The 19449-nt window shown below is 54.6% G+C and overlaps 1 protein-coding gene across 1 annotated transcript; it reads left to right on the forward strand.

Moving 5' to 3' along the window:
• The first annotated feature begins 9114 nt into the window (after window positions 1–9114).
• On the forward strand, window positions 9115–18282 carry SH2D2A (SH2 domain containing 2A). The gene is given in 10 exon segments (XM_036442597.2): window positions 9115–9256; window positions 10074–10228; window positions 10956–11140; window positions 11749–11838; window positions 12069–12237; window positions 15677–15826; window positions 16017–16331; window positions 16912–17023; window positions 17026–17293; window positions 17542–18282. Coding segments are annotated over 9 exon segments (1470 nt in total). The 5' UTR covers window positions 9115–9222; the 3' UTR covers window positions 17286–17293; window positions 17542–18282.
• Window positions 18283–19449: the final 1167 nt, after the last annotated feature.

Below are 19449 nucleotides of genomic sequence, written 5' to 3' on the forward strand. Positions count from 1 at the left end.
CGCACACCTGGAGTCTGTCCCACAAACCAGCAGCTGTCCCACAAACCACCGCTCATCAAGGCAGGACCCGAGAGGACTGGGCATGAGTCTATGACAACAATTATAACTCATATCCATATGCTGACAGGATCAGGGTGGGCACGAAGGCCCGCCTGTCCCCCACCCCTGCCCTGACCCACTTGTCATCGGTAGCTGAAGCAACAGTGGCCCCTAATGGTTGCTGGCAGAACCACAGCGTAGGGGGGGAAAGATGGTTCCCTCCTCCTTTGTGTTTTGGGTCCCAGAGAGGCCTCTAACAGGTAGAAGGGAGGAGAAACTCCACACAGAAACTCGGGATCTGAGACACACTCAGAGCACACAGGCGCCCCTGAACTTGCTCAGCCCCGAAGGCTCCAGCCCTTTCCTCACCACCATGCCCCCTAACCTCCACAGTGCTGGACCCTGCATGCCCAGGAAGCGCAGGTCATCTGAGTGTGGAGGGGTTAAAGGAAGGGATTGGATGCAGAAGGAAAGAGAGCTTCAGGAAAGTTCTGTCTGCGCTCCATCTTCAAAGATGAGCAGGTAGTGGCTGGCCACGAACTTTTTGGAGAAGGATGGAGGGATGCTAGAATACAAACTCTATTGCCAGCCATGTACGAGGAAAGAAGGAGATTAACCAAAATAGCAAGCGAGATGAGGGTTTGACCTCAGAAGAGACTTCCCAACTATACGGGGAAGTTGTGTGGAGGGGAGGAGGGTCTCCTCTCCCAGGGACAGCTGGAGACAGACAATGGGTTGATCTGGGGAGGGAGGGATGGACACTTACCACAGAGGCATAAAGGGAAAGGCAGAGACTAAAAGAGAGATTTCAGAAACACCCTTCATGATTTCATGCTCTTAGGGTCCACTCTATAACACTGTGCCTCCTCCAGATCCAAGGGGCTTGGATAGCAGGGCACCAGATCTTAGATGCCCAGCCAGGGGCATCTCATCGTTCTAATTAACTTCTGCAGAAATCATTTAGGTGCTATCATGCACAAGTCTCCCTTCTCACCGCCATGGTCTTTGGAAGAAAAACTTGAGAGAATTTTTTCTGAGGCATAACCGATTACATACCTTAAAGATGGCGGATGAACAAGGATTTGTGTCCCCTGTGGGCATCTGTACTTGTGTAAACACATTCACTGATATCAGTGATGGTTCTATGTGCTTTAGTCCATAAGGACAAAGTCACTTCATCCCCTGGCCTTGCAGACAGTGAACTGAAGAAAGTCAGGGCAAAGCGATGTCTGTAGTTTCCTTTAATACGTCCCAAGAGCTATTTTTTTTCACTAAAGATAAATGATACCTACAAGTAATCTTATTTTTTGCCTTTATTTTTCAACAAGAAGATTCATAATCCTTCCCGAGACCTTTCCAGTCAACCAAATTCATAATGGCTCCCTTTGGGGGAATTTAAAAAATATTTTTATTGATTTTTAGAGAGGAAAGGAGAGTGAGAGAAAGAGAAAGAAACATCAATTATGAGAATCTTTGATTGGCTGGCTCCTGCATGCCCCCCATTGGGGATCGAGCCTGCAACCCAGGCATGTCTCCTGACTGGGAGTCAAACCATGACCTCCTGGTTCATAGGACAACACTCAAACCAGTGAACCATGCAACTGGGCCCTTTGGGGGAAATCTGACATCTATGTAACTGACATTAATAAGAACAAGGAGGAAAAGGATGGAAGAACAAAACACTTGTTTTTCATATGCTTTCAAGTCTGCTTACCTTTTCTACTGAAGGACTTCTGGTTTCTTAGGTGCCAAAATGTATGTCTCCTTATGAACCCGAGTCTGTCCAGCCGGTATAGGGTTCTGGATGGGATGACAGGGAGCAATCGACTGAGAACCTTCTCCTGCCTCATGTGAAGGGTGCTGTGGGAGCTCCTCCCAGTCTAGAAGTCGTTTGCCTTTGTCTCCGACCTTCTGTTGGGGGTTAGAACAAGGGAGATGTCAGTACAGGGCCATGGCCGCATAGCCAAGGTCTCCTTCCTTCCTCTGGAGGCTCCCAGCCACCACCCTGGGGCCAATACCGCCTGCCCAGGAGTGAGAAGATGGGCTTTGGTTTCCTCCCATCTCCGTGGGGCTGGGAGGCAGTGTCTGGCATCTCCTCACCATCCTTGACTTTGCCCAGGTGTCGGAAGGTGTGAGCACCTGGGCCTTCTCCCGGTTACCTGCCCTGAGTCAGAGCCCCGCTGGGTCACTTGTCTAAAGGAGTCACTAGTGTGTGGACACTAGTGGCATTATCCATCCCTGGAGAAGATGAGGGGGGATGAACATGTACCAAACTAGGAATCCAGGCTGGTAAGGCTGGGGCAGAGTTGCCAGGAAATCTCTGAGAAGTGTCTGCTCTTCTCTTCCTCCTGCCTGTTGTTTATTTCCCAGACACAAACCACGCTGCCAGCCCTAAGTCCACAACAACCGACTCTGGCTCAGCCCGGAACAGGGAGGAAACACGCTCTTGGACAAAGCCCGTGGGTCAGACTCCATGGTACCCAACCAGGTGGAGAGAGGGCAGAGCCAGGCTGTGGGCTCCGACCTCACCACCCCCCCTGCACCTCCACCTCCCGCACAGGGAGGCTCCCCTTTTAAAGCAAACTGCTTGTTGTTCACTCTATCAATACTGCGTGTGCTCTTAAAGTCATAAAGAGAAGACACAGAGGAGCAAAAATAAGATACACATCATCCACAAGCCCATCTCCCAGATGTGCGTTTACGTTTCCAGATGTTTTTCTGAGTCGTCTGTGTAAATGCAAACGATGGCACGCATAATATTTGTCACTTGCCCCTCCAGGCGACAGGTCCCTGTGGCCATCCTCTCCCTCCCGGGCCTGGATGGGCTGCTGCAGCATCTAGCTGAAGGCTATCACATTAGATAACAACCATCACCGTGGCCACAGGGCTCTGCAGTTTACAAAGCACTTGGTGTCCCTTATCAGGTTTCACCCGTGGCCTTCCCTTCCCCAATGAATGGTCTCTCCCTGCTGTGATTCTGCTTCCAAATGCGGCCAGCCCGCCTCCCCACCCCCACCCCTAGAGTCCCTAAGCCCCCAAGCCCCCAGCATCGAACTCCCCCTGCCTGCCATTCAGAGGGATGGACACCGGTGGCCCCTCGCTGCCATCGCACTGCATCCTGCCTGACTCAGCTGTCAACCCCTGCCCTGCGGCCCACACTTCCTCCTCCCTCTCCCTCCCAGAGAACAAGAGTCCCCGGCTCGTTTTCTTGAGAATCTTTCTCCACCTTCTCAGAATGTCTTCCCTGCTGCCACCCTGATCTCCTGTGCATGGTCCCTCCTTCCTCTCCTGGGCACCTCTGCCCATGTCCCCTCTCCTGTAAAATCATGCATAAGGACCAGCCTGGCACACCATGTCTCCGTGCTGTCTCCAGGCCCTTACTCACCAGTGGGGGCGGGGGTGGGGGCACACCCAAGAGAGCAAACGGGCAGGTGGATAAGAAGTCCTGGGGTAGCCTCTGAGCTTCCACTGCAGCTGCGCAGAGGAGGTCCAAGCTCCTGTCTCCCCTCCTCTCTCCCCCACACCCTGTCTGCTCCTCTCTCCTCACGGCCTCTCCAGCCTCCCATGCTTCCTCTGACATTTAGAACAACCTTGGTGTCTGAGAGCTGCAGCCACTGGGGTGGTGGAGGTGGGGACAGGGGCAGGGAGGAATGTCCTGTGCCCCGAATTAGCGCTCCTCTCTCGTCCTAGGGTTTCAGCCAACATCTTTATCCTGGGAGCACCTCCCTTCTGCCCATGGGCACCACGGGCTCATCAGGGGCCCCACCTCTTCTCTCTCCTCCTCTGCGGTGGGAGTGATGGCGGCGGGAAGAGAAGCTCAGTCCAAGAGGCCACACTCCTCAGAGTCCTGCCTTCCCAGGAGCCAGAAAAAGGGCACAGCTAAGCTGGGCCTGGAATGTGTACTCAGCCAGCCGAGGCGGGGGGCAGGCGGCTCCATCCCCCGGCTTTGGAGAAGGGCAGCTACCCCTGAGTCGGGGTAATCCAGAACTCTCTGGAACATATTGTCCTGACCCCCAAGTTTCCTGGGGCCTTTGATGCCCTTAGTTTCACAGATTCCCCAGAACATCTCTCTTCTCTCCTCTCCTCTCCTCTCCTCCCCTCCCCTCCCCTCCCCTCCCCTCCCCTCCCCTCCCCTCCCCTCCCCTCCCCTCCCCTCCCCTCTCTCTCCAGTCTCTGCAGGCTCCCAGTCTACCTTGTCTTCTTCTCCCCCCCACCTCTGGGCACTGCCAGCTCTAACCCCGGCACAACTGGGCACAGGCTAGCTGGCTGCCTGGCGCCGGCACTCCTGTCATAGCCTCTCCAGCCAGCTCCGTCCTTTGCCAAGTGCTGGTGCGAGGCACTCTGACAGCACATTCAGCCTGAGAACTCCTGGCAGTGTGCATGCTCCCCGGGTGCCCAGAGCAGGGGAGAGGAGGAGAGGAGTGGAGACTGCAAACCGGTCCAGCCCTGTGTGTTCTTCACACGCCCCAAGGCTTGGCCCCGACTGCCCCGCTCCTAGGGCACCCTGCTCACCCATGACCTCTTATCAAGGTTCGGCCCAGATGCCCCCAAACGCTTGTCTGAGCCTCTTACCACAGAGGTGACCTTTCCCATCTTCCAGGGGAGGCGCTTCCACGCACAGAGATCAAGCGACTCACCCCAGGACCTTGGCCTAAGGCGGAAGGGGCTGACATACCGACAGGGGTGAGCAGTCGCCGCAGCCTCCGAGGCTCAGGCTCTCCCAGGTACACTGGTCCGACGAAACGTGGAGACGCACGTGCGGTGCTGGTGGCCCAAAAGCCTGGCTGCGCCTGGACAGGGCAGCTGGGCGATGGCCAGCTGCACCTGGAGCTGAGAAAACCCTCCCCGTGCCAGCGCTGCTGGCCTGGGCCCAGGCCTCCAGACAGAGAGAGAGAGAGATTCCATTTTAAAAGTGAAAAATGCTTCCATTGCAATTATCACAAAGTGTCAGGCAGTTTCCAGAAGTGGGCTGTGCGAAGCGTAATTCCGGCCACGCAGCGCGGAGCCCTGGCATTTTAGGGGCCCGCACTGAGATGGCCCCCACTTCCTGCCGATCAATCAGACGGCGGGTGACGGGGAAGATGGCAATCTGTGATGTGAAGTCGGACCACCTTGTTCTCCTGACCCCTTCCCTACTGTGTGACCTTGACCTTATCCTCCCTACCAGGAAGTCTCAGACCCACTGTCTGTAAAGCGGCGCGGTAATGAGCGTCGTCATCATCATCGGCCTGGTAGAAGGGTGGATGAGCGCATCCTTGCAAAGCACTCGGCACCGTGCGTGCCCACAGCACACACTCTCCTCACCCACAGAGCCTACAAGTCCTGAGCGGAAGCTCCCCGTTGAGACTAATGTTCTCCCCGTGCAACTGAAGCTAAGTCTCTTGACCTTGATCTCAGTTCTCCTACTTATGAAGTGGCGCCAGGTAAATCCTCAAAAAACACAAGGCCAGCCCTTGGCAGTCATTTATAACATAGTGATTTATTACACAAGGTAATAGTAGGCTACTGGTAAAGTCTAGACACAAAGGACGAGCTGGTGAAAACAAAATCTCATCCGTTTTGCTCCCTGACAGCAGACGGGAGGAGCAAAAGAGTGAAGAAAGGCATATCCAGCCGAAACCGGTTTGGCTCAGTGGATAGAGCATCAGCTTGCGGACTGAAAGGTCCCAGGTTTGATTCCAGTCAAGGGCATGTACATCCCCAGTAGGGGGTATGCAAGAGGCAGCTGGTCAATGATTCTCTCTCATAGATGTTTCTAACTCTCTATCCCTCTCTGTAAAAAAAAAAAAAAAAAAAAAAAAATCAATAAAATATTTTTTTTTTTAAAAAAAGAGAGAGAAAAGAAAGGCATATCCATAGCGTGCATTGTCCAAGCTACCCTGGACACAGATCTCAGATGCCCTGGATCACCACCTCTTTCCCAAAAGCCCCGGTCTGCAGCTTGCTGGCAAGGACAAGATGCTGCACCCTGCAGTTCCCAGCACTAAGAAAGGGGCACAGCATTCACTTGGCCTCTGAATTTTGGAGGCAAGGCAGGCGGAGCTTGAGAATACCACTTCGGACTAATTATTGGGGGACACCGAAGGCTGACAGTTTCAAGTGCAGCCCAGACTCAGGTGTCCCTGCAGCTGCTCCGGACTGTGAACCGGCTGCTCCGGTTCTTGAGCCCGGTGACCCAGTGTGTCCAGTGGGGCTAGAAATGCCGGCGGCGGCGGCAGAGAAGGATGCTGTGTGGAATCTCTGGCAAGTTCTGATGGAGCATTGCAGCACATCCCCGGAGGTTCTGGAACAAAGTCATGCCCTCTCTGACTGAGTTACATCTGAAAAATAGCTACTGGTATTCAACCTGAGCTGACCCCCATAAAGCTGAATGTTATCTGATCCAGGAGTCATTACGTAGGACAAGCAAAGCAGGAACTCACCATGTGATACCCCTGGGCCAGGCTGAGCTGCTCCAGAATGTATAAGTAAGTTGCATGAGGCCTGGCCACGTAGCCCAATTGGTTAGAGCATCGTCCCAATATGCCACGGTCGCAGGTTCCATCCCTGGTCAGGGCACATGTAAGAATCAACTAATGAACACATAAATAAGCAGAACAACAAATCAAATTCTCTCTCTTTCTCTCCTGCTTCCTCTCTCTCTAAAAATCATTTATTTTTGCCTTCCCTTCTCTTGCCTTTGGGGTCAAATTCATAAGATGTTCTCTATGACCAAGGTCCATAAGTTTAGTTCCTATGCTTTCTTTTATGTACCTTATTGTTTCAGATCACATATTCAGGTCTTTGAGACATTTTGAATTATTTTTTTGTACAAAAGAACAAACTATAATCTAGTTTCATTCTTCTGCATGTGGCTTTCCAATTTGCCCAGCGCCATGTATTGAAGAGCCTTTCTTTTTTAAAATATATATTTTATTGATTTTTTACAGAGAGGAAGGGAGAGGGATAGAGAGCTAGAAACATCAATGAGAGAGAAACATCATCAGTTGCCTCCTGCACACACCCCCTATAGGGCATATGCCCACAACCAACGTACATGCCCTTGACCGGAATCGAATATGAGACTCTTCAATCTGCAGGCCGACACTATCCACTGAGCCAAACCGGTTTCGGCTGAAGAGGCTTTCTTTACTCCACTGTGTGGTTTTCGCTCCTTTGTTGAAAATTATCTGTCCATATAATGTAGTTTTATTTCTGGGCTCTCAATCCTGTTCCATTGGTCTGTGTGTCTGTTCTTTTGCCAATACCTTGCTGTTTTGATTATCATAACTCTGTAGTATTATTTGAAGTCGGATAGTGTGATATCTCCAGCTTCATTCTTTTTTTCCCAGGATTGCTTTGGCTATTCAGGATTTTTTGTGATTCCATAGAAGTCTGACAATTTTTTGTTCTATTTCTTTAAAAAAAATTTTAAAAATTACATTGGTCCCTAACCAGTTTGTTTCAGTGGGTAGAGCATCGGCCTGCAGACCAATGAGTTTCTCACATCGATGTTTCGCTCTTTCTTTCCCTCTCTCTTCCACTCTCCCTAAAAATCAATGGGAAAATATCTTTGAGTGAGGATTAACAACAATAAGAATGACATTGGAATTTTGATGATTTATTAAATCTGTCTATTTCTTTGGGTAACATGGCCATATTATTTTTTAAATATGTTTTTATTGCTTTCAGAGAGAGGGAGAGAGAGAGAAAAAATCAATGATGAGAGAAAAATAATAATCGGCTGCTTCCTGCACACCCCCTACTGGGAATGGAACTTGCAACCTGGGCATGTGCTCTGACCAGGAATTGAACCCTGACCTCCTGGTTCATAGGTCAACTCTCAACCAGTGGCTCACTGGTGGGGTGGCCATTTTAACTATGTTGATTCTTCCAATCTATGAACATGGAATAGCTTTCAATTTCATTATGTCTTTTCAATCCCTTTTAGTAATGCTTTGTCATTTTCAGTATATAGGTCCTTCACATCCTTTGTTACTCTTTTGGTTGCAATTGCAAAAGCAAGTATTTTTTCATTCATTTTTGAAGTCTTAGAAACTTGTTTGTATATATGAAAGCAGTGAATTTTTGTACATTAATTTTGTATCCTGCAAATTTACTACATTTGTTTATTGTTTCTAATAGTCTTTTGGTGGTCTTTAGGGTTTTCTATCTACAGAGTCATGCCACCTGACATCTTGAAACACGATCCTTTTTCTCTCTGGGTTCTTTGCACCAAGAACAGTGCCTGGCACACGGCCAAGGACAGCTGGCCTAAGTCACAGTGAGATTAGGAAGAGATCTAGATTCTGTTCCAACTCTGTCACCAGCTTCAGAGACACTGGAAAACCCTGGCTAAGGCACTTCCCTGAGCTCCAGTTTTCCCTTCTGGAAAATGGGGATAATGTTCCCCATCTCCTTCTCATTTGTGAGAGAAAAATGGGATTGATCCTCTAGTACAGCAGGAGACACAAGCCCACAGCGAGACACCAGCATTGAAGTTCGTTACTAACAATGCTAGTGGTGTTACTATTAACGACAGTCTGCCTAGCTGGAGGGAATCCTCCCTCCTTCCTCCAGGATTGCCTGGTTTGCCTCAACCCGCCAGGCCCCTCCTCCCTACCCTTTGACTCAAAGATTTCGTAAAACCTCAAAACGTCCTTCCATAAGTCTGACCTACATCCTTCCTGTTGTACCCCTGCCTGCTCCCCTCCTCGAGTGTCCTAAGAATATACTTCTGAGTCTAAATCTCCAGGGAGTACGAAGCATGAGCACCTTCTAGGGCTTATCTTTCTAAGGTTGATATCCCCACTGCCACTGCTCAGAGCAGAAGCTGAGACAGAGACAGAGAGAGAAAGGGAAGTCCCAGTCTGGAGTGAGGGAGTAAAGAAAGAATAAGGGGGGGGGGGGGGGGGGGGGGGGGGGTGGAGGTCAGGTAGCAGTGTGGACTGCCTAACACCGTAGACACAGTGTGACTGACACCAACACCCACCGTCCCACCACCACCACCTTCAGCTGCCTGACTTCCGGGGGCGGGACAACTGTCTATGGCTTTCCATGACGTGGGTCCTCTGCTAGGGCTAGGGTTGTGGGTAGAGCGACATTTCCTGCCGGGGGCAGGGGAGAGAGAAGAGTTGCTGAGGATGCACACCTTTTGAGAGCAGACACACACCCGGCTCCTGGGCTCCTTCTCAGGCCACCCCCATGGAGCTCCCCCTGGCCCAGATAAGCCCCCAAGGTAAGTGTGGTGCTTAAATGGGGGTGGGAGGGGACAACGAGACCCCTACACCTGCTCTCTCTTGGGCCAGAACCCCACCCCAAGCCAGAGCTGGCAGGGACCCCACACCCCTTTCTCCTTCTCTGGGACTGACTGCAGGTGCCCTCAGCCCCGAGAACAAAGGTGGCAGGGTCTGCTGTATGCTTCTTAGGGAGGAGGGAGGAGAGAAGGGAGAAGCCAGGAGACCCTAGGCCAGAAGAGGGGCTGCACTAAAGAGATCTGCCGAGCCTGGCCAGTGTGGCTCAGTGGTTGAGCATTGACCTATGAACCAGGAGGTCCCAGTTCAATTCCCAGTCAGGGCACAGGCCCAGGTTGCTGGCTCGATCCCTGGATGGGGCCTTCAGGAGACAGCCAATGGATGATTCTCTCTCATCATTGATGTTTCTACTCTCTCTCCCTCTCCCTTCCTCTCTGAAATCAATAAAAAATATATATATTTTTTTAAATAAAGTGATCTGCCTCAGCTCCCTAACTGTGGGGCTGACGTCCAGGCCGCCAGAAGACCAGCTGACATCCACCTTTGTTCCTGGTGCTGTTTCCCCAGCCAGCCCCTCTGCTGCTCAGCCCCTCCTCGCCTCACTGGCTCCACACTCCTCTTCCCTGATAAACTCCCCTTCTCCCCACGCCCCCACTGTCCTGCCTGCATTTCTCCCGCTGTCATGACTGTCCCTGGCCTCCAGGTCCCCGGGCAGAGGGACCTCTAAGCCTGGGGAAGGGGTGGGCAGCAGAGAGAGGCAGTCCCTCACTGAGAGCCCCGCTGTCCTCTTTGTGCCAACAGGAAGTTACAAACCCCCCACTCCGACCTTCACCACCTTCCAGCCCTTGGACTTGACTCGAAAAAGCTGCCAGGGCTTGCTTAAGGAGACCAGACTCCAGGCCCCGCGGGCTGAAGAGGCCCTGGTCAGCCCCAGAGCCCCAGATGTCCACGCCGTGGTGAGTGGGAACCTGGGGTACCGCTCCTACGCCCACTCTCAAGCCTCCGCGGGTGAGGACACACAGACGGACAAAGGCCATGGGAGAAGGCAGGAGCGGGCTGGGGCTGCCTGCAGGGCACGGGCGCACAGAGAGGAAGAGGAGATGGGAATCCCTCCTCCCTGTGCTGACCTGCTCCTCTGTCCCCCGGAGGCTCAGCGGAGTCCCCGGTGACCAGGGCACAGGGAGTGTACCCAGCCCTGGAAGCAGGCAATGGCGTCTGGGTCCGCGGCTTCTGTTGGCCTGGCACCCCCCCACCTCAGTCCTTCCAGCCTACCCAGTGGGTGGAAGATCCTCCCCGCCCACCTGCTCAGTCCCTCCTGCTGTAGGGCCAGCTCTCCCTTATCCTGGCCTCTGGGGCTTCATCCTCCAGGCCAGGGCATGGCTTCCTGTCCACCTGGAAGACCTCACCCCGTTTAGGCAGAACTTAACAGCTTGTTGCTACTGGCTTAAAGGCCCAGAGGGAAGTAGGAAGAAATTTCCCAGAAACCAGAACAACTGGAGCTGGAGACGGGGTTGAGTTACCCCTTGGGAAGGTCTTTCTGGGCAACTGGGCTGGGGGCTGGGACGTCCTCCCGCGCCCCGGAGGGACTGGGGATGAGGATGAGAAGGTGGCCGCTGGCCTGGAGTCCAGAGAGGGCCCACTAATCATGGCGGCTTTCCCTCCCTGAACGCCTCCCCTAACCAGGCATCTCCCCAGGCCCCGGGGGCCGCCTCCAGTCCCGAGGACATGGGAAAGGCCGAGGAGGTGCCTAAGGAAGGAGGCCAGGCCCTGCAGGCCGAGACCCGGGCGTGGTTCCAGAAGACCCAGGCCCAGGGGCTCCTGCAGCACGGGGCCGCCCCGCCTTGGTTCCACGGCTTCATCACTCGGAGGTGAGTCACCGAGAGGAAACGGGCCCAGAGGCGGGCAGGGGCCAGGCCTGGGGCCGCAGCCAGCCAGTCAGGCGCGCGTAGATTGGGGCTACCCGTCCAGGCCACCCCCCAAGGCATCCCTCCTGGAGATGGTTGGAGAGGCTCCAGTCCAATCCCCTCCGTGCCTCGGTTTCCCCTCTCTAGACTCAATTATCCTCCTGTATCTAAGGCCTCTAAGCCTCATGGTTTCTACCTGTCTCCCAGGCGCTCGCCCAGCCCTCTCCTCTTTCTGGCCTCCCTCGCAGTTCCCACCTCCTCCGCCATCTCTCAGCTTCACTTCTGTCAGCTTGACTTTTGTCACCTCACTCCCGGCTCCACCACCCCACCCACGGCCACTCCTCCCAGCCCGCCAGCCCACAGCCAGCGGCCCTCAGGCCGGGCGTCGCCCCGGGTGGGCCCTCTGGGTCCCGTCCACGCCCGGGCCCTGCCCCGCATCCTCTCCCTCCCACCCCGCCTGCTCTGGCCACCTCAGTTCACCTGCTCTGGGGTGGGGTCCCCCTGAGAGCCCGGGAACCAGGGTGGCGGCTGGGAGAGTCAGCGCCCGTCCTGTCTCCTCTCCGTCCCCTCAGAGAGGCCGAGAGGCTGCTGGAGGCCGAGCCGCAGGGGCGCTACCTGGTGCGCTTCAGCGAGAGCGCCGTGACCTTCGTGCTGACCTACAGGTGGGCGGGCCGCCCGACCGGAAGTGGGCTTCGCGAGCGGGCCAATCAGAGGGCGGGGCCGGGGGCGGAGGTGTGAGGGGCTCTTCGCTGGGCGCCTCCGTCAGCCCCGCCCCATCCCGCCCCTGAGAGTGGGACACCCCGGCCGGCCGGCTGGGAGGGTTGAGGTGCAGGGGGCCCGGCCGGGAGGGTTGGGGTGCTGGGAGCCGGTCTGATCCCCCCGGGCCCTCCAGGAGCCGGACCTGCTGCCGCCACTTCCTGCTGGCCCAGCTCCGGGACGGCCGCCACGTGGTGCTGGGCGAGGACAGCGCCCACGCTCGGCTGCAGGACCTGCTGCGCCACTACTCGGGGTCCCCGCTCAGCCCCTACGGGGAGACGCTCAGCCAGCCCCTGGCCCGCCAGGTACGGCCCCTGCTTCCGCCTGGACCCTCACCCCCACCCCGACAGCGCCCCTTCTCACCCGGCAAGTTCTCATCCTCCCCATCTCTCTCCGAGGGAAGCCCTTGGAGAGAGGCACGCTGGGGAGGGAATCCTTGAGAGACCAGCCCAGCCTCAGAGAGACATGACCTCCTGGGAGTACCCGGTCAGGCGCATGGGTCATTGTGGGTTTTATTTTGTTTTAATTTATTAACTTGAGAGAGAGATCGACTCTTTGTGCCACCCATTCGTGCATTCACTGGTTGATTCCTGTACGTGCCCTGACCTGGGATCGAACCCGAAACCCTGGTGCATCAGACAATGCTCCAACCAACCGCGCCAACCGGTCAGGCAGATCATTTGTTTTCCTTTTTTTTTTTTTTAATTAAAAGATATTTATTGTCCGGCTGATGTAGCTCCGTGGTTGAGCATCAATCCAGGAACCAAAATGTCAGGGGCACATGCCCAGGTTGCAGGCTTGATCCCTAGCAGGGGGCATGCAGGAAGCAGCCGATCGGTAATGTTTCTCTCTCATCACTTTTTCTATCTCTCTATCCCTCTCCCTTCTTCTCTTTCTAAAAAATCAATGAAAACATATTATATTTGAAAAATATATATATTTACTGAGTACCCAGCATGTACCAGATGCTGGCAGGCTCTGGAACTAGCACCATGGACAGACAGATGGGTTGCAAACCCACAAAGCTTACTAACCAGCAGCAAAGAGACAAATAATGGGAAACCAGTGTGAAGGTGTGATGAGAGAGGAGAGCTGCGTCAGGGATTACCTCCCTGAGGAAGTTCGGGCAATTCTGAGGGACCACTCTGTGCCAGGCATTGGTCTGGGAAAATAACAGTAAACCAAACAGACCAAAATGTCTCTGCCTTCATGGAGCTCACATTCTAGTGAGGAGATGGACAAGGAGAACAAGGTGTAGGCATGCTCTAACAAAAATTCACTGGGAGCCCTTTGTGATGATTTTGTTGTTGTTGTTGATCCTCCTCTGAGGACATTTTTTCCCCAGTGGTTTTTAGAGAGTGGAAGGGAGGAGAGACAGAAACATTGAGGTGAGAGAGACACGTTGATTAGTTGCCTCCCACATGCAGCAGGAGATCGAGCCTACAACCGAGATATGTGCCCTTGACTGGAATCGAACCCAGGACCCTTCGGTCTGCAGGCCCACGCTCTGTCCACTGAGCCAAACCAGCTGAGCACTGTGAGCCCTTTGTCTTGAGGCTTCTTATCTTTCGTTGGAATCCTAGGGAAGGTCTCAGGAGAGGGTCTCAATAGAATATTCATTAGATTTTCAGGTGTGTCCTTCAATATATTGATTCATCAGAAGGTGCAGATAGAGGGGTTAGGGGTTAGTTTTACTTTTAATGAACATTATTGAAGAAGGACCAGATCGAGGCTGGTGTAAACCATTTGCTCCTAAGTGTCCTTGGTCAGGGAAGATAAAACCTTATGATCCACTAGCTTGTTGTAAACTGCTCAAATTGTTTGGCCTTGTTTAATTATTTTGTCTCAGTTTCCCTTATTCCACTTGTCAAGGAATTTCCCTAGCTCCTTCCTATCCTGCCACAAGAGGAGGAAGCTATAGGAGGGGCATGTCCGGGGGTAGTTAGATCAGGTCAGTATTGATATGTACAGTTTGAAATGTCCATTCGATATCCACGTGGAGATGTCAAGTAGGCAGTTGGAATACACAGGTCAGGAGTTTGGGGTAGAGGTCTGGACCGGAGATAACTATTTCAGAGTCATCAGCATGTAGCTGGATTGATTCTGACGCCTTCAGGAGGGGTGAAATCTCACTCAGGAGTGAGTGCAGATGGAAAAGAAAGGACTACCAAGTCTTCACAATGTAGAGTTTGCAGAAATGAGAGAGAACCTACAAAGAAAACTGAGGAGAAGCAGACAGAGAGGAGAAAGCCAGGAGAGTGTGATGGTCTGGAAGCCAAGCAAAAGAAAAGCAAGTCAGGGAAGAGCAGTGCCTAGGGGTCCAGACCATAGAATTTAGCCAAGAGGTCATTGGGGACCTGGGCACGAATGGTTCCTTGGAGCTTGACTGGAATCAGTACAAAAAAGTGGGGTCACTGGCCGGTGTGGCTCAGTTGATTGGGTGTCATTTCATGTTCTCCAAGATTGCTGGTTCGATTCTTGGTCAGGGCACATGACTGGGTTTTGGGCTCGATCCCCTTAGGGGTGTGCATGAGTCAGCCAATCAATGTTTTGCTCTCACATTGATATCTCTCTCTCTCTTTCTCTCTCTTAAAAATATTTTGTTAAAAGTGGGAACTATGCCTATAGGCAACTCTTGTGGGATTTTGTGAGGAGTAGGGGAGACCTAAGATTCTGGAGCAGTGAGAACGGGGTGTAGGGAAGTCTGGAGGTGAGGGAACCAGCTGGAACTGACAGAGCAGAAGGCAGAACTGTCGGAGACCAACCTCTGTGATGGGGTCTCAAAGGGTCTTGTCACTCAAGCTCTTTGGAGTTTGGACTTGATCATGGGGCTGCCCCCGAAGGGTTGCCAGGAGAGTTCCTGCAGGCTCATGCACACAGAGGGGAGGAGGGGCTGAAGGGCAGGATCACACAGGGGAGGCTGGAGAGGCCTGGGCTGTGTGTGGTGACTGTGGGCAGGGAGAGAAGATGTGAAAGTATTTAGGCTGTGGAAGAAGCAGGGCTGTGTTCCATCAGATGTGGGAGGGAGGGGTCAGGGTGGACTCCTCAGGTGCTGCTATGGCAGCAGGGGGAGGTGCTACCTTTTATTCACAAAGGGAATGCCGAGAGAGGAGGAGGAGGAGACAGGGAATAGGAACTCTGGTTTGGATCCATGAAGCCTGCAGCGCCCTCCCGTATGCCTCCAGATGGAGACGGGCACCTGGTGGGTTGCAGGAGCACAAGGCAAGCCCCTGGCCTGAGCCACCTGGGAGCATCCGGGACCCCAGGGCTAAACGCTGACCTGAAAGCACGCCTCTTGAGGGAGGGGAGTGCCCCGCTGTAAGGCTCGTCTCCCTGCCCTAGAATATCTAGCTGATATTGCCAAGAAATATTCCTCTGGCACCTGCAGAAAGAAACCTAAGCACAACCGTCTTGAAGATCTATCTTGCCCCAAAAAATGTTAGGCCAGCCTTGTTGCATGTTTACAACCACAGGCAGGAATGGGGACCAGCCTGGCCCCGTGTTCCAGGTGAAATTGCGTTTAAAGCTAGAGATCGCCTGTGACCAGAGCCACCTTCCTTCCCCCTGGTCTCCTTGCCATCTCTGCGCCCTCTGCTTCACCCAGAGAGCCCAGAGCCGGCCAAATTTCTGTGTCCCTCACCCCATCCTCCACTGGACTGGTTCATTTTGTCCTCCCGAGTCACCTACCCACCCCCACCCGCTGTCCCTGCTCCACCCAGTCCCTCAAGCCTCCTTCCCCTGCAGACCCCGGAGCCAACAGGACTGTCCCTCCGGACTGAAGAATCGGACGCTGGGAGCAAAAGCCAGGACCCACTCCCCCAATACAGCCCCGTCTTCAAAAAGGAGAAGCCCAGAGCCCTCCCCCAGAAAGAGGGGGGCAGCGAGCCGAAGGAGGTACTGGGCAGGAGGACCTGGGAGGAGGCGGGGCAGGAGGGGGGTGAGGACCCAGGATACTAAAAGGAGGCATGGCCAGTGAGGAGTGGGGCCGCTGGGAGGAGGAGGGTCTGCTGGGTTCTGGCTAGTGCTGGGACCCTACCTGGTTGCTCTGACCTACCCTCCTCCCTGGCATCCCTTTCTCTCCTAGCCCTCCCAGCCGCCACCGAGGCCCAAGCCTCCCGTCCCCGCCAAGCCTCTGCTGTCCCCCGAAGCCTACACAAGCCCAGCGCCACGACCCGGCCGGGCCCTGCCCTCCACACCCTCCAACCCCATCTACCAGGAGCCTGATGAGCCCATAGCCTTCTACGCCATGGGCCGGGGCAGCCCTGGGGAAGCCCCCAGCAACATCTACGCCGAGGTGGAGGTGGAGGTGGGGGTGCCGTCACGGGGTGAGGGCCCACGGGGCATCCTCCAGCACTCGGTCCTCCGGAAGTGCCGGTCCAGGCCTGTCCCAGGAAGCCAGGTAAATGGGGGTGCAGGGAGAGGCGAGATCACAGGAAGGACTTCCTGAAAGCTAGTTTGGGAAGGTGCCCTCTTCAACTTTAGCGCCCACCCTCCCAGAGCTGGTCATGTTTCTCCGGGTACACCAAGTGGTTTCGAGCCTCCTGGGGTTTGCACACGCCAATCCCTCTGCCCATACCAACTTCCTGCAAGTACACCTCCTGCTGCTTGGGAGCTTTCTGGTCATCCTGCAAGGCTAGCTTGCCCTTCTCCTCCTCTGGAAAGACTCCCCTGACTGACCACAGCGGTGTCCACTGTTTTATACTCACGCGCCACGCCACTGAGCATGCGGGACACTGCCCCTGCCCAGCAGAGTGAGTCCCCTGAGGGCGGGGGTTGGGACTCACTCCTCGGTTTGCAGAGCAGGGTGCCCAGCAGAGCAGGCGCTCAGGACATGTTCACTGAACGAACAAGAGGGATTTAGCCCTCCTCTGTGCAGGCCAGTGTCTGTTCAGACCAGATGTCTCGGGCTGTCAGGCTGCAGGTAGGCCTAAAAGGCGGAGGGTAGAGGGTGTGGCCTAAGATTGTCCTTCTCTCTGCAGCATCCCGGTGGCCAGCAGCTGCATTCTGAGAACTCTGCGGCTGGACAAGGCCCTCCCGTGCCCCGCCACCCGCCGCCTCCGTGGGGACACAGCCTCCCTCACAACCTACACAGGAGATCCAGGACAGAGGAAAGGCGTGGCTCTCCCTAGGGCCCCTCAGTAGCCAGTGGGAGGCTAACCTGGAGCATCAGGCCCGGAGAACGTCACACACACCCAGGCGCCCTTCTGAGGAGATGTGGATGGCACAAGGTGATTGGCCAACGCTGGAAGGACCTCAGCTGGCATCTATTGCAAAGATGGCAAAACTGTGTCACCTCGTATCCCAGCTCCCATCCATTGGTCCGTGCTGCCTAAGGCTCTACGGCGCTGCCTAGGAAAGGATTTTTTTTGTTGTTTTTTTGTTTTTAATATATTTTATTGATATTTTACAGAGAGGAGGAAGAGAGAGAGATAGAGAGCTAGAAACGTCAATGAGAGAGAAACATCGACCAGCTGCCTCTTGCACACCCCCTATTGGGGATGTGCCCGCAACCAATGTACATGCCCTTGACCGGAATTGAACCCGGGACCTTTCTGTCCGCAGACCGATGCTCTACCACTGAGCCAAACCGGTTTCGGCTAGGAAAGGATGTTAAGGTCATTTCTGAGCTCAGCAGAAAAGAGCACGGTGATTGATTAGTGATGTCTGCTGTGGGTGAGGGAAGGAAGAGGAGCAGCATCTCTTTTTGCCCTTATTGATCAAGTCCAATCCCTTGCTGTGCAGATAAGGAAACAAAGCCAGTGGGAGAGCGACTTGGCTGAGGTCAAGGACTAGGACCCAGGCCTCCTAAGTCCCTGGTTTAGTGCTATGTTTCTGACCCCACATCCACCATCTTCACAGGAAATGTCAGAAATTTCCTCAGCTAGGAAACCTGGTGGCTTTCCTGGGTTCCACCGCATTGGGTCCTGGGTCCTGGGTGCTGGTTCCCTTCCTCCAGATCCCAGCGTAGCCCTGTTGTCCTGACAAGCCTGGGCCTCCCACAGAGAAGCCCGGAAGTCAGAGGAGCAGACGTGGAACCCACTTCCTCTTAGGGACACTCACAGGCTCCCTCCCAGAGTCCTCAGTGTCTGGTGCTCCTCTGAGGATGTGGGCTAGGAGGGCCTGCTGCCTCCCGCTGCCCTGGCCTCTCCTCGCGGAGTCTGATTTCCTTGGTCCTCTGAGCCTTTGGGTCTGGGCCCTGGTCCAATGCTGCTGCTTTCTGAGGGTTGGTTTGGCCAGAACAGATGTTAGGACTTATTTGTTGATTCTTGTCTGGCTAATAAATCATCACCCACCACCTCCCCCGAAGCGATCCAGGTACTCCAGGCTCCTTCAGTCACTGGCTCTCTCCTGTAGTGGAAGCGCAGGTGATGGACCTGCCACTGCAGGGGGAGGGAGCGGGGTCTGGGTGTTGAGAGACACCTGCACGAGGGACACGAACTTTCTCTGCAAAGTAGACCTTCCCTCACTGGGTGGGGCTGGGCAGGCAACCAGGGCCAGAGGGCGGCTCTGTCTGCTGTGATGGAGAGAAAGGGGCAGGGAGGGAAGGGGTTGAGGGTAGCTCCTGCCCCTCCTTCCCTCACCCCTGCCAAGCACAAGACTGGGAAGCAGAGTGCACTGTCGGCCTGTGTGTGAGCTCCAAGACTCTTTTGTGTCTTCCAAGCAAGGCCAAGGCCAAGGCCACCGGCTTCTGCCTCCGCTGGAACCCAGTTCCCTTCCCTGTCCCTTTTGTGAAGCATCCTCTGCCCAGACCTACTTCAGGGCAGCCTCCTGCCCCAGGGCATACCCGTATTCTGGGCTTCAACCACCTGGAACCATTGGCCCTGGGTCTTATTTTTGTCTCATACTGGGGGCTCTTTGTATTCCCTGGATTGCCCTCAGGGCTCAGAACAGAGACTGCCCCCCACTCGCCCCAAAGCCACGCAGGCCCAGATACTCCAGCGGTCCCGTCTGTGCAGCCTGCTCAAGGCAGCCAGTGCCATCAGGGCCCCTTTTCCTGCCAGAGGCACAGGAATCCCCCAGGCCCGTCCCTGCAGCCTGTCTCCCAGGCCCAGGGGCTGCAACCATCATGCTCCCCCAGCTGGTGCAGGCGCCAGCTCCAATGACAAGCGAATTCCCCTCCTTTCCACTCCAGTGCTAATCAGCTTAAGGAGAAACATGGTTGCTGAGTCAACAGAGCTGGGGTTCCATTTCCTGCTGCCTGTAGGTCTAAACCCCCTCCTGAGCAGAGGGGAGGGAGGGCAGGGAGCAGATGGTTACATACATCAGAGGCCCAAAGTGCAAGAAAGGTCTCCGATTAGACTCAGGGAGTCACCTAGTGGCTGATTCCTTGTGGCAGGGGGAGGAGGCAGAAAAAGGAGTTCACTGCATAGGAAGAGCTGTGCATCAGAAAGTCAGAAATCAGGCTGACAGGATGGGCAGGCGCTGGGAGGAGGCAGGACTGCCTAGTGACCCCCTTGGTGTTTCTGAAGGAGCAAAGCCTGCTAGAGGCTGGCAGAGTGGGACCGGTGACCCTCTGT

Source organism: Pipistrellus kuhlii, unplaced genomic scaffold, assembly GCF_014108245.1.
Source record: "Pipistrellus kuhlii isolate mPipKuh1 unplaced genomic scaffold, mPipKuh1.p scaffold_m20_p_18, whole genome shotgun sequence".
NCBI lineage: Eukaryota > Metazoa > Chordata > Mammalia > Chiroptera > Vespertilionidae > Pipistrellus > Pipistrellus kuhlii.